This window comes from Phocoena sinus, chromosome 2 (assembly GCF_008692025.1).
Source record: "Phocoena sinus isolate mPhoSin1 chromosome 2, mPhoSin1.pri, whole genome shotgun sequence".
Classification (NCBI taxonomy): domain Eukaryota; kingdom Metazoa; phylum Chordata; class Mammalia; order Artiodactyla; family Phocoenidae; genus Phocoena; species Phocoena sinus.
The window spans coordinates 148,876,751-148,891,476 of record NC_045764.1 but is presented as its reverse complement, the minus strand read 5'-3'; the positions used below and the strand labels follow the sequence as shown (position 1 = coordinate 148,891,476).

Genomic DNA, 14,726 nt, shown 5'->3' with positions numbered 1-14,726 from the left:
AATTAAAGTTCAAGACATAAGACTGAATAATGAAACACTTCAGCAGAGGAAAGGCTTCAATAAAACTTTACAAAGCTTGAATATACCATACTAGAGGACAGAGAAAAAATAACTTGGAAGAAGCTAAAAATTAGGTAGGTGGGAGGAAAGAGTAGAAATATATTCAACTTTCATTTCAAAATTTAGATTTCTGCTAGATCATTCCTCCTTTTTTTTTCTTTTAAGAAATCAGACATGTCAGATCACTTCTCCTATTTCCCAGGATCAAGACACGAGGGCATGATGAAAGAGTCAATGTCTAAATTTGAAATAACAGTATATGAAGAGTCTAGAGAATAAGAGGGCGATCACTAAACTATTTAGGGAGCATATTTTAGGGGCAAGTGCTTATATGCATAGAGTGAAAACAATACTTATTTAAATAAGTAGTATGATATACATGGATGCTCTTATTCCCTTCCTATTATTCTTTTAAATATTTAAAATAATTTATCTGGTCTTATAAAGTTGTTCAGATTTAAAAACAGTGGCACTCCTAATTCCTCCATAAAGTTATACTTACAGTTTGAGCAGGAGCCATAATGCTCATTGGTACAGGAATCATTGGAGTCCCTAAGAAAAAAGCATAATGAATCTTAAGAATATAATTACATATACAATTATATATTGTATATCAACTACATGCCATACAAATAAGTACTTCCAACTCACAGTTCTTTTAAGGGGAAATGGAGGATTAATGAAAATGAGAAATTAATGGATATTTTTCAAAAGCAACATAGTTATCAGGTTGGTCTAAATAAACTTACAAGCAAAAAGACTCTCTAAAAGCAAAAAGACTACCACAGCCTGCTTTTGCCTTACGGAGTAAAACTGTGGATAGTTATCAATTCATGTTCATCTAGTTCAGTACATCCTCAAAACCAGCAACTTTCATACAGATTTGCTTACAGGTGAACAATGGTATTAATGACTCCTTTAAAGGTAAAAATAAATTCTTTGAAAGTTAAAAAACAAAAGCATCAAATAAGAAATTAATCTGGAAACCTAGGAAGAATCTTGTTATTCCTGGTTACTTAATATAAGCAAAAATCATGAAAAAAAAAATAAGATTAGTAATCTCAGTCATCGTCAAAGAGAAAATCTCTAAGACAAGCATCTACTGCCCTAAGGATTTTAGACAGCTATCAATGGGCTATCACTGTTGACATCTTACTGGAATTTGCAATTTTGTTTTCAACTAAATTGTTTACTAATCAATAGCTGCTACATTGACAGCCCTTGTGTACATAACTAATGACGAAATCTTACCATTTGAGAACTAAGAAAAAGGTTGCAATGAGGGTAAAATCAGTAAAAGATCTGTCTACTAAAACACAAATTTTAAAATGCTTCTAGAAGTATCTCAAGAAGTTCTGAAATCACTTTTCAGTTCAAATTTAGCATCAACTTAAGATAACTGTCCATCTAAGACTGGTAATAAACTCTTAACAACTATCCATTTATTTTCCAATATAACCTATTTAAAATAACCTCAGTTTTAAACAAAATTTTTAGAAGATGAAAATCTAGATACTTATCAATAAGTCTACAGAAGACTGTACAAAATAGAAAAAAAAAGACTGCAGAATCAAATTTGGGTTCTTTTTTTTTTTTTTTTTTTTTTCCTTTTGCGGTACACGGGCCTCTCACCGCTGTGACCTCTCCCATTGCGGAGCACAGGCTCCGGACACGCAGGCTCAGCAGCCATGGCTCAGGGCCCAGCCGCTCCACGGCATGTGGGATCTTCCCGGACTGGGGCACGAACCCGTGTCCCCTGCATCAGCAGGCAGACTCTCAACCACTGCGCCACCAGGGTAAGCCCTGGGTTCAATTCTTGGTTCTATCACTTTTAGCTATGCAAACTTGGGAAAGCTCTTTAACCTCAGCCTCAGTTTCCTCAATTCAAACGAGGTAATTATTTCCTCGGAGTGCCTACTGAGATCATTTACGTGGAGCACTTAAATAGGTGGATACTCAAAACTACCATCAACTCTAAATTTTTCACTTTTAACTTTGCAAAACAAAAGCAAATACTCCATTTACCAACTGTAATCTGTGCAGCACCTCTTCCACAGGTAAACTTTCTATTTAAGAAAACCTTAAGAAAAAGACATTTTGAAAAAAAATTTTTTTTTCCTTTTTAATAGTTACTAAAAGGTTTAATAGTATGGCTCCCACCTCAACTTACTAATTTCATGAAATGCAGAATTTACAAAAATGTATTGCTGCTCATTACAGATCTATGAATGCTACGGTAAAAAAAAAAAAAAAGGCAAAATGCACAAAGTGTAAACAGTGTATATACCAGCTGAGGTCTGAAAAAAAAAGTAGGGTAGAATAAACATAAGCAAACACAGTGGGATATACTTTACATCTCTGGAGAGCTACACACCAGAAACTGATAAGAAAGACTTCCCCCCCTTTGGGGAAGGGAATGCTCAGGAACTATGGGGGGGAAACTTCCTTTAATCTATAGCATGCAATACTTTTAAAGGAAAAATTATGTTTTTTTCTTATTTATTTTCTAATTTAATATATAATGTGATCGCCACATACGTTATCTCAGAGTTCAATTAATTGCACTAATAGGCAACACAAGAAAATTATACATGAATATGGGTATTGTGGTCTTGAATTATTATACTAGTTTAGCATACTTCTTTTTTTTTTTCAAGTATTGACGCTGCACACAGGATGCAGGTATGAATGAGTTAGCTGTAACTAAAGTCTGATTTATCATTCAAGTATGCTTCCCTAAACAGAAATGATACTGTATGCTATCACAAATGGAATCAGAATTGTTTAATAGCGTTAATACTCTGTGAACAAATGCCCACATTAGTATGGCACTGACCAAACAGACAAGAAGAAATACTGAAAACCTGGTTTTAAGGTCTGCTGACCCATCTTAAAAGATATACTAGGATTAGCCTTAAGAGAAACATAGCCCATTTATCTTCCACTTCCATTTATAATTTGGTATAGTGTTCATCAGAAAACAAGTTACATTTAGTATGTGTTTTTAAAAAATTCAAAGGAATTTAAAATCTTTCCTATAAAACCAATATACTGGTAAGGAACTGATTTTTTTCATTGTCACCGTTCCTGATTCTGAACAAGTTTTATCTCCAATGCCTTAAAATTTCTTCAGAAATAGAAAACTACTCTTCCCTATAACTCTAATAACACAAACTTTGCTAGAAGTATCACGGTTATTAATAAAGACTATCAAAAAATAGATCATATTATGAGACTATATATTAATGAAAAAAAATATGGGGACGTCCTCAAATATTGATGCCCAAATGAAAATGGCTCAGGGCACCATCCTTCTCAAGTAATCAATTGGTTTGATGGTTGACAAGTAACTTTTTTCGGTTTTCTATTAACATTATTTTCTTAATCGCCATTTTCAGGAGAAATTCCTTTACAGTCCATTACAGAGCTGTTAAGTTACTGACTAAAATTCAGTAATTGTTACATGGAATAATAAACTGATAGTACTCAAACGTTCACACTAGGTCCCTGGCAGCAAGGGGTAACAAATACACATCCATGATTATCTAAAAGACCAACTTAAAACAGCCAGCTACAAGCATAAATGTCTTAAAAACTTGTACAAATACTGCATTCTACTCCACAGTATATATGCATAAGTAGTTGTTCTGATTTTTTTTTTTAATTTTGGCTGCGTTTCGTTGCTGTGCACGGGCTTTCTCTAGTTGCGGCATGCAGGCTTCCCATTGTGGTGGCTTCTCTTGTTGGGAGCATGGGCTCTAGGCACACGGGCTTCAGTAGTTGTGGCACACGGGCTCAGTAGTTGTGGCTCGTGGGCTTAGCTGCTCCATGGCATGTGGGATCTTCCCAGACCAGGGCTTGAACCCGTGTCTCCTGCATTGGCAAGCGGATTCTTAACCACTGTGCCACCAGGGAAGCCCTGTTCTGATTTTTTAAAATTATGATTTACCCTCAAATTCCTTAAGTTTTAAATGATACCCCAGAAAAATTGCCATTTTTATCTTGTGACTTTTCACTTACTTCAACACTGCTGTGTACTTGACCTAGGGGTAGGAGGCCCCCAAAGCTGAGCCTCTATAATGTACATGTTATGAATTAACAACCCATCATATGAGCCAACTGCAACGTACTTTTGATTCTGCAACAGTCAAGCTCTTTAGTAAACACTGTTAGCTTCAAACACATAATCCAATAGTTAAAGCCAGGTCACTGAATAGACCTTTCCTCAAAAAGAAATACTTCTGGATGGTTTACAAGATCATTTGTTCATTTCAGCCTGAATTACATAGATTCTATGTTAAAAGAAAATACTTCTAACATGCAGATTAAGGAGGACTCTTAGATACTACCTTTTAGATGGGAAACTGATTCTGCATGAAATGCTTTCAACCCCACCAAAATATAAAAATATGTGAACTACCACTCATAAACCAGAGGAAAACTCTTTCTCCTAAACCAATGTTAATTACAAACCTCAAGATAATGGTTCTCAAATGTGGGTTCTCTTAACTGTGCTTAAATGGATACCTATGAATCACCTGTGAACTTGTTGAAAAGAGACTCCTGAGCCCCAATTTCTGAGGATTTGATTCAGTGGCTTGCGGTGGCGCCTTAAAAAATTTTTTATTTTTTTTAAACCTCATAAAACATTGGAGAGAAGAAGCTTTTAAACAGTTATTTGGAGAGCTCTCCAAGATTTATTGTCAAGGATTTCCTTGGCAGCGCAGTGGTTAAGAATCCGCCTGCCAATGCAGGGGACATGGGTTCGAGCCCTGGTCCGGGAAGATCCCAAATGCTGGGGAGCAACTAAGCCCATGCGCCACAACTACTAAGCCTGCACTCTAGAGCCCGCGAGCCACAACTATTGAAGCCTGTGTGCCTAGAGCCCATGAGCCACAACTACTGAAGCCTGCGTGCCTAAAGCCCGTGGTCTGCAATAAGAGAAGCCACCGCAATGAGAGAAGCCCGCGCACCACAACAAATAGCCCCCGCTCGCCGCAACTAGAGAATGCCCGTGCCCAGCAGCGAAGACCCAATGCAGCCAAAGATAAATAAATTTAAAGAAAGATTTATTGTCAAGTATTAAAAAAAAACAAGGCAGAATAGAATACATAGGATGTTACTGTATATCGGTGTCAAAAGAATAAAACAAAACAAATGGATAGAAAAATAAAAATATCTGAAAGGATAAAGAAGAAACTAATAACCCTGCTTTGTTCCCCCTTTCAGTAAGGGGACGGTAACAAGTCTTATGGGAATGTGAGAAAAATTTTCCACTGTATACCCTTTTGATTGATTTTTGAACATATAGTTTTTAAAATGTATAGTGTTTAAAAATACTGTACTATTTAAAATGTATAGTATTTAAAAATAAATGTATTATCTATATTTTTAAATAAAGACTTTTTAATTTCCCGGATGAGTCTGATACTCAGCCAGAAATGAAAACTATCACCATAGGAAAATGAGACAACACATTTCCAGAATGCTAACAGCTCTTCTACCAACAGTCACATATGTATCATCTTCCTAAAGTTAATATTGCAATGACACAAGGATGGGTTAAAAAAAACCCACAGAATCATTGGTGGGAATGTAAAATGGTGCAGCCACTACAGCAACGGTATGGAGGTTCCTAAATAAGTAAAAACAGAGCTACCATATGATCCTACAATCCCACTCTTGGGCATATATCTGGAGAAAACTCTAATTCAAAACATACATGCACCCCAGTGTTCACAGCAGCACTATTTACAATAGCCAAGACATGGAAGCAATCTAAATGTCCATCGACAGATGAATGGATAAATAAGGTGTGGTATGTATTTACAATGGAATATTACTCAGCCATAAAAAAGAATGAAATAATGCCATTTGCAGCAACATGGATGGACCTAGAGATTATCATACTAAATGAAGTCAGACAGAGAAAGACAAATATCATGTGACATCACTTACATGTAGAATCTAAAAATATGATACAAATGAACGTATTTACAAAACAGACACACAGACACAGGAAACAAACATGGTTACCAAAGGAGGACGGGGAGAGAGAGAAATTAGGAGTTTGGGACTAGCAAATATGAACTACTACATATTACATAGATAAAAAACAAGGATTTACTGTATATCACAGGGAACTATATTCAATATCTTGCAATAAAGTATAATGGAAAAGAATCTAAAACAGTGTGTGTGTTTATATATATAAATAACTGAATCACTTTGCTGTGCACCAGAAACTAACACAACACTATAAATCAACTACACTTCAAAAACAAAAACCATATCCACAAACTTACCTGGAGGTACAGGTGGTGGAAAGCCAGGAAACTGTGGGGGTGGGATCCCTGGTGGGAGTGCTGGGATTCCCATGGGAGGGCGATTCAAATGAGGAGGGAATGACATTCTTACCACAGCGGTCTAAAGAAAGAAATCATGACAAATCATGTTATTTGAAAACTTTACAATTTGATATGCTTGGTTTGTTGGCCTTCATTTTTAGAGTATCTGCAAAATTCTCAAGTTTTCTTACCCAAAGGAGCTGGCAAAGACCCTCTTTTCTCTGTCTGTCCATTGAGAATTTTTTAAACTTAGATCTTTTCTAAAATAAGTTCCCAAAATGTACACGATCTAAGTTCAGGATAGACTCCTACAGTCATATGGGAATACATATAAAGGAAGAAAAAAATTTTGAGGTTCAGTTAATATCCAAAAATTAAATACCAAACATCAATGAATCTTTTTAAATCAAACTCAGAATCCAGGAAGATATCTAACAGTTTTTAAGTGTTCTGATGCATTAATTTTTTATACACATCAGTACCCTGAAAACTAAATTTACAAAGTTACACAGTATTTGTTGATTCAGTGTTGGCCAGTTCTTCCAGGACAAATGAATGTCTCAGTGACTTTCTACAAACCTGAGGGGGGAGGGGGGACGACCTCCATATATCAGGTCACATAGTAACCATTCAAATATAATGGTTCAAATATAAACCATTCACATACAACTTGTGACAATGAGAAAAAAGTGGTAATTTTTCTCAAACTTAAAAGCAAACCTCTTAACCATTCTTGAATGATATTCAATGAATGAATGACTGAAACTCAAGAATCAGACGCTGGTATTTGATTTTTAAAAATACAAGAACACAATGAACTGTTTGATTTGGTTTGTGATATCATTCCTTAATAAGAAACTTTTGTCTTTTAGATAAATGAATAGAAGTACTGGACTTCCCTGGTGGCACAGTATTTAAGAATCCGCCTGCCAATGCAGGGGACACATGTTCAAGCCCTGGTCCGGGAAGATCCCACATGCCGCGGAACAGCTAAGCCTGTGCGCCACAACTACTTAGCTGCGCGCCACAACTGCTGAAGCCCGTGTGCCTGGAGCCCATGCTCTGCGGCAAGAGAAGCCACTGCAATGAGAAGCCCACGCACCGGAATGAAGAGTAGCCCCCGCTCGCCGTAACTAGAGAAAGCCCACGAGCAGCAACGAAGACCCAACAGAGTAAAAAATAAATAAAATAGAAGTACTTAAAAAAAAAAAAAAGAAGTACTTAAGACTTTTCCTCCCCCCAAATTTTATATTTTTGTCAACATACTCAAGTGTCCAGAACTACTGGAAAAAAGTAGAAAAATGATGTTAGAATGCCCTAGTAGGATTCCATGCACCAATTTTAACAAGCAGCCAAAATAAGTGGGTTGATCTCCTATCAGTGATGCAGCTAAAAGTGGTGATTTGATTAATAGATTTTCTGTTGGACACTAGGAAAAACTCCCCCACCTACACTCTGTAACTGAAGGAGTCTAGAGTTTCAGAAGCTTTTTAAAAATGTTTTTCTCTATTATTTTCTTTTCTATGTTTTTTTTTTTTTTTTAAGATGTACGTGGGCCTCTCACTGTCGTGGCCTCTCCCGTTGCGGAGCACAGGCTCCGGACGCGCAGGCTCAGCGGCCACGGCTCACAGGCCCAGCCGCTCCGCAGCATGTGGGATCCTCCCGGACCAGGGCACGAACCCGTGTCCCCTGCATCGGCAGGCGGACTCTCAACCACTGCGCCACCAGGGAAGCCCTTTTCTATGTTTTATATATTGTTTTACTCACCCTTTAGAAGAGAGAGGATAAAATGTGCATGTCTTCTACTTCCTCGCCCCTGATTCCAACAGTTTGGTATAATGCGTTGTATTCTTCTAAAATATCTTTCTAGACACAAGCTAATATATAATCACTTATGTTTTTCTGCAAACAATATAATCATACTATATTGTTATGTGCATTTCTCCCTCATCATTATTAACATCTCTTCATGTCAGTTCATAAAGTTCTATTCCATTCTTTATAATGCAGTAAACTATTACTATATAGCTGTAACTAACCAACATTGATGATTCTCCACATTTTATCTCTTACAAATCATATTAAACATTCTTGGACTTTTGGACATATAACTCTAAGCACCTGTGCAAGTAATTCTATAATACAGATCAGTACTGTATGTATCTACTCTTTACCTCCAAATCTAGTGTACAAATTAATTTTCCCACCAACAGTACATGGGTACGCCCTTTCCTCATATCCTCACCATCACTGTAGTAAATCTCCAGTGTGACAGGTAAAAAACACTGTTTCAACTTGCATTAGACATTATTAGACATTTCTTTAAAAAGCATGTCCTTCATCCTCACAGCTTTTCTTCCTCAGTATTCTTTTCACTTAATAAGTTAGGATATACAATATTCTGTAAAATCTAAACTTCAATTTCGAAAGCACAGTACACTTAAAATATTTAGGAAGCTTTACAAGTAAAATAAATTCCTAGAATGTTGTCATATACCAACAAATAAGGTACTGGAAATGCCTTAAATATTAAGTAGGTATCAACTTAAGTTAAAAAGAAAAATGTAACTAATTTAAGATAGTAAACGTGTTGAATTTTTTAATAATCTTTTTTAAAATACTTTTTTGCCCAAAACAAAAACAAATATTCCACATGGAAGGGGACAGGAGTGTATATCCTTTTAAAACATCGAGGGCTACAGTCCTACTTACAGAAGCTTTTATATTATCATTTTAATACTCTATCTCAGCACTTCCTTAGGAGGGCAGTTGGTATTAATACCTGTTAAATAAATAATCAGTGAATGAATCAGTAAACAAATAAACTCTGAGAACCTCTTTAAATAAATTTATTAAGAAGCTACCATGTGCCAGGTACTATTCTAGCAATGACTCAGTACCTAGCCTCACAATGGTTACAAAGATTGGGCCATGAATTCATCTTTAGAATCACTTTTTCCCAAGTACTAAATACGAATACTACCTTTAAAAAGAAACCTTCTAAGTTCTTGGTGTTTAAACTATTTTTCATGGTTTTCAAACGTATCATTCATTAAGAGTTAACCAGATTACGTTTCAGTTTATGCTAATATACTCATTTCATTCACTCCAATTTTTCTACGAAGTATTTCCCTTTTATTTGGAACTGTTCAAAACTTGCTTATTTGTAGGCTAAACTTCGAAGGTGAAGGTAATCTTAATAAGATAACAGCCCCTCCTATGGAAATTCAGAAAACAAACATTTCTGATGATCTCTGATAAATATTAATATTCACTATAAACATCCTAGGGACTTCCCTGCTGGCACAGTGGTTAAGAATCTGCCTGCCAATGCAGGGAACATGGGTTTGAGCCCTGGTCTGGGAAGATCCCACATGCCACAGAGCAACTAAGCCCGTGCACCACAACTACTGAAGCCCACGTGCCTAGAGCCTGTGCTCTGCAACGAAGAGTAGGCCCTGCTCGCTGCAACTAGAGAAAGCCCACACGCAGCAACGAAGACCCAACACAGCCAAAAAAAATCCTAAAATGGGTATCAACCACTTACTTCAACATAAAGTTTGGTATACTTTGATGTATGTGAAAATGAATGATAATAAACGAAGCTTATCATTTTTGCCTATAGTTGATAAATTGTAATACTCACAATAAATTATACAGATAGTCAAAGTTGGTAGGTACTTTGTAGAATGAACCAGGGAAGAGAGCTAAGGGAGTGCTTCATTTTAAACATGGTGGTCAGGTCTCACCAAGAAGGTAACATCTGAAGAAAGACTTGCAAGAGACTGAGGCAGGAAACTCTATTCTGGGGGGCAACAGCCTTCCCAGCAAAGGAAACAGCAAATACAAAGAGCCTGAGGTGGGAATGCAGTGTTTGCAGGAGGAGTAACAAGGCCAACAGTTGGAGCACAGTACTGGCGGCAAGCTGGAGATGGGAAAGGGGTTCAAAGAGTTTAACGCTTTGTAAGCCACTGTAAAAGTACTGGGTTTTACTGAGAATGAGATGGAAAGCATTTGTAAGGGTTTTGACTTGACTTATATTTTAACACTGTCACTGGCCACTATGTGAAGATAAGACTGGAGGAGAACAAGGGTAGAGAAGCAAGAGACTATTGCAATAATCCAGACAAAAGAGATGGCCTAGAACAGGTGGTAGCAGTGAACTGGTAACAAGTTATTTATTGGTTTCTGTATATACTTTGAATGTGGTCAATTGCTGAGGGATTGTGTGTGGGGTTTGAGAGAGATGCAGAGGTTATTTTATTAGCACTGAAGTGACTTAAATAGCATTTAAAGAATACTTGAATAGTAGTGTTTCACTTTTAGAAGGTTCAAAGCATTTTCACCTGCTAAGTATGAAACTTTATGGCCCAAAGTAACAAAAACAAGCCCCTATGTTGGAAGTGTTCCCTATCTCGACTGTGACAGTGGTCATACAGGTTTATGTATTCGTCAAAATTCACTGAAATTAAAACGGGTGCCTTTTACTGTATGTAAATTTTATCTCAATAAATATGGTCCTTCCAAAAAAGAAAACAAACTTCTAAAGAAGCTTCATCTCTACCCCTCAACATATGCAAGCATTCTGCTTTTCTTTTTCACTTTTTTCTCTTTAATCTCTTAAACCACTCTTTTTCTGCACTCATGAGAATACTATTACTGCTTATATGCATTCCTCCATTACAGATTTATCCCGATAGACACAAAGTATTTCACCAGGGTCATATTTACAGGCTAACCCCATCAGGACACTGTGTGCCAAGAAGCAAATGAACCAACAGATTCTCCTCAGCAAACACACATATACAACTTAATCATTTATTCAATAAAACATCCAGCTCCAATTATTTGCCAGGTTCTTTTCTAAGCATTATTTTTACTAGTTCTGAAAGAGCAAATTTTAAGTTATTATGTGTAGTTATACAGCCAGTCCAGTAACTCTACATTAAATATGAATGATTAGTGTAGCATGCACCGTTTCCTGCTCTGCTTATAGCCTTCAAGGTACAATGGACTGACATAACTGCCCCAGCCTAAGCAAAGCAAGCCTAACTATAGAGAGAGATTAGTGGTAGTCTAGAGGTGGGAATAGGGAGTGACTTGCAAACAAAAAAGAGGGATCCTTTGAGGGTAATTGTTGCACAACTCTGCACATTTACTGAAAAACACTAAATTGTACATTTACAATGAATGCATTTTATATGTTAATTATACCTTAATAAAAGGTAGCAATACGACTTCAGGACAATTTCAGGCAAAACCCAGTTAAGACCGGTAGATTATACTGTACCAATATTAATTTACTGATTTTTGATCACTGTACTGTTGTTAATTAAGAGAATGTAACTGTCTGTAAAAAATACACACTTAAGTATTCAGGGGTTAAGAGGGACACCACATCTGCAACTTACTAGCAAAAGATTTCAGAAGAAAACTATGGAGATAAAAAGGAGAGGAGGATAAAGCAAATTGGTGAAATGTTAACATCTGGGAAATCTGGATGAAAGATATTTGAGAATTCTTTGAAGTTTGAAATTATGTCAAAATAAAAAAAGCAATATCAATTCTGGTTAGTGGAAATATGTTATTTTCTGGAGTTTCAAAATTCAAAAAAGGAAGAAAGCTATTCAAAAACTTTGAGGAATCAATCAAAATTCTCATGAACAGCAGTGGTAGAATGAGAAAAAAATTATCAAGAGATTAAAAAAATAAACAGAATGTTTTTATAAGATGTTAAAAGATTCAATGATTACTTTTGCTTCTATAGTATAAAAGTCAGTATGATTTTTCTCTAAACCATGTGTAAATGAAAAAGGTATATAGCTAACTTGCCTGTGGCCAAAACAGAAAAAGGAAATTGGTAACCCCAAGAAGATGAATTATTTAATAAAAATAACAGGTAAGATACTAATTTACTTTTGTTTACAAAAGCTTTCAACATTATCTCATTTAACCTACCAAATTACCTAGTGTAAATATATTATTCTTCTTTTACAGATGAAGAAGCTAACTTGTCCAAAGGAACACAATAAATGGGTAAGGACTCCACAGTCCCCACTATCCTGAAATTACCAATCCAAAGGCTGTTTTCGCTTATCACAATGCCTCTTTCTAGTAATGACATACCAATGATTAACTCTGACTTTATTTACAGAAGTCTATCCAGAGTACACTGGAAGAAATGTTAGAGTCAGGGTTAGGGTCTTGTATTGATACTTCACTGAAAATTCTTAAACAACAAACACTATCAGTTAATGTGGACTAAACACTATGTTACCTGGGTATTGCATTAAGGATTTTACATTTTTTTTCAATTAATTCCCAATTCCAATAACCTATGAGGTGAATACAATTAATAATCCTCATTTTACAAGTGAAGAAAACCAAGGCTTTAAGAAAAATTAAATGAGAATAGCATAGCATCTACTTGAATCATGAGGAACTGATGACCACTGAATGCCTTTCTAGGCCTCTGAACACTTTTGGAAATAACCTTTTAAAAATTAAAGCTCCTAAAACTATATAAGAACTGTTTATACACTACTGCCAACTACCCAATTCACAGTACTTCACACTATAGCAGTCTGGGGCAAGAGAAGTCCAATCTCCTCCCTCTTTTTGGTCGGCTCCACTCTGCCCAGTATCAAAATGGCTTTTCCATGGCAATATACAACTATATTACATAACTTCAAAATAATCTTCATACTCCTAGAACTATTTCACAAAACGTGTTTTAAAAGTAGTATTGAAGACCAAAGAAGCATGAGAACGAAGCAACATATTTTAACGTGGGGCTGGGTCCTACCCTAGAATCAATGAAGATACAGTTTACTTTAACCTCCAGGGGAGGAAGGGGGCAAGGCCACACCACCCACCACAATCTTAGACAAGCAAACCAACCAGAAGGGTGGTAGAAAAGGTGGGCAGTAGCTAAATTCAAGTCGGGGGCGGGGGGAGGGAAGGCAATTCACTCGGTGGCGGGCTTTAGACGACCGAAGAAGGGACAGAAAACAGCTGGTGGCCAGCCCCCCGCTAAAAAAAAGGGTGGGTGCTAGCCGGCTTCTAAGCAGAGCCCGGGGCAATTGTATCCTAGGCCCGGAATATTTACCGCAGGGCTTCCGCAGGCTCAGGTTAGAAAGGGGCCTCAGGGAAGGGCTCCCCAGGGGCCGACCGAGCGTTCTGTGGCAAACGTGGAGCCCAGAATGGGCCGAGGCCTCTCTGTGGCGAGCCGTGGAAAGAAAAGGGAAAGTGGACGACAATGCAAGGAGGAAGGCTCTGGCAGTAGGTCCGGCCTCCACGGGCTCCTACTGGGCCCACTCGTTTTCGAGGCCTAAAAGAAGTAGAGAAACCCAAGCCTCGTGCCCGTGCCCATCCCCTCCCCCACCCCACCCCACCCCACCCTTATCCCCATCCCACCCCAGCCCTTCGGCAGGATCCCCGGCTTTCCCTCCTCCCCCAGCCGAAGTACCCTGTCTCCCGGTTTCCACACGCGTTCAGAGGAGCGAACTCACCCGCCGCTGAAGAAATTGTATTGCCTTCGCGGCCTTCCGGGCTCCAAGTTATGAGGGGGCTCCACCAGCTCGAGATTTCTGCGCGCCGCTAACCGGGAGACTAGTGCCGAAGCGCCTACTCTCACAGGCCGCAAACACATCCGCGCTGCGCGGGTAGCTTCTGGAGGTCTTCCTATTGCCCGGCGTGCACTGCGGCTGGGGGCGTGGAGAGGAGGACCATAGAGAAGAGCGTAGGTAGGTAATCGTCACTCTTGGCTCTGAATCACCACGCAGCGGCATATAACCATAGAGAGGAACGCCTAATGAGGGCTAGAAGGGCTCGAGCTGTATGTTACGACCCACCCTGCCATTTTTGATTGGAGCTGATTGAATCTTATGATTACGCGACGCCATCTTGAGGTCAAGGTGCTGGCCGGACACTGCGCGAGGGCTGTAAGAGGGTTTCCCATTTTTTGTAGTTTGTGTTTCGGGGGTTAGAATCTCGCTGTGAGGCTCTTTGAGGTTCGATGGGCTGATAACTGGGCCTCACCCAGCACCTCAGAAGAAACCCCAAGTGCTAATCCTAGAAAACTTCTGTTAATACCAAGCGATAAGTGGCAAAGGCGGCGGTTTTTAAAAAGTGCGCACATATGCACAAACACAAAGCTTATGCGCGCAGGTAGGGCCGAAGAGGCGGCTAAAACATGTTTGAAATTCCTAAAACGGCCTGTAAAAACATTTAACACAGCTTTCATTCTGTAATGTAAACGTGCTAAAAAGAATTTCATTTATTAGATTATTAGAAATAAACTAATCAGGAATGATTAAG

General features: G+C 38.0%; 1 protein-coding gene across 3 annotated transcripts in view; it reads right to left on the bottom strand.

Annotated features, from left to right (window-relative positions):
- Window positions 1-14,109, bottom strand: part of RBM25 (RNA binding motif protein 25) — a 55,988-nt gene extending 41,879 nt beyond the window's left edge. The window contains exons 1-4 of one of the 3 annotated variants that reach the window (XM_032621693.1): window positions 13,919-14,094; window positions 8,175-8,284; window positions 6,366-6,486; window positions 563-612 (exon numbers count right to left, since the gene is read on the bottom strand). In XM_032621693.1, coding sequence (XP_032477584.1) covers window positions 563-612; window positions 6,366-6,471 — 156 coding nt within the window. In that variant the 5' untranslated portion in view covers window positions 6,472-6,486; window positions 8,175-8,284; window positions 13,919-14,094. Of the gene's footprint in view, window positions 1-562; window positions 613-6,365; window positions 6,487-6,598; window positions 6,862-8,174; window positions 8,285-13,918 lie in introns of those variants that run through there. The other 2 variants (XM_032621692.1, XM_032621691.1) reach the window with 2 other exon arrangements.
- Window positions 14,110-14,726: the final 617 nt, after the last annotated feature.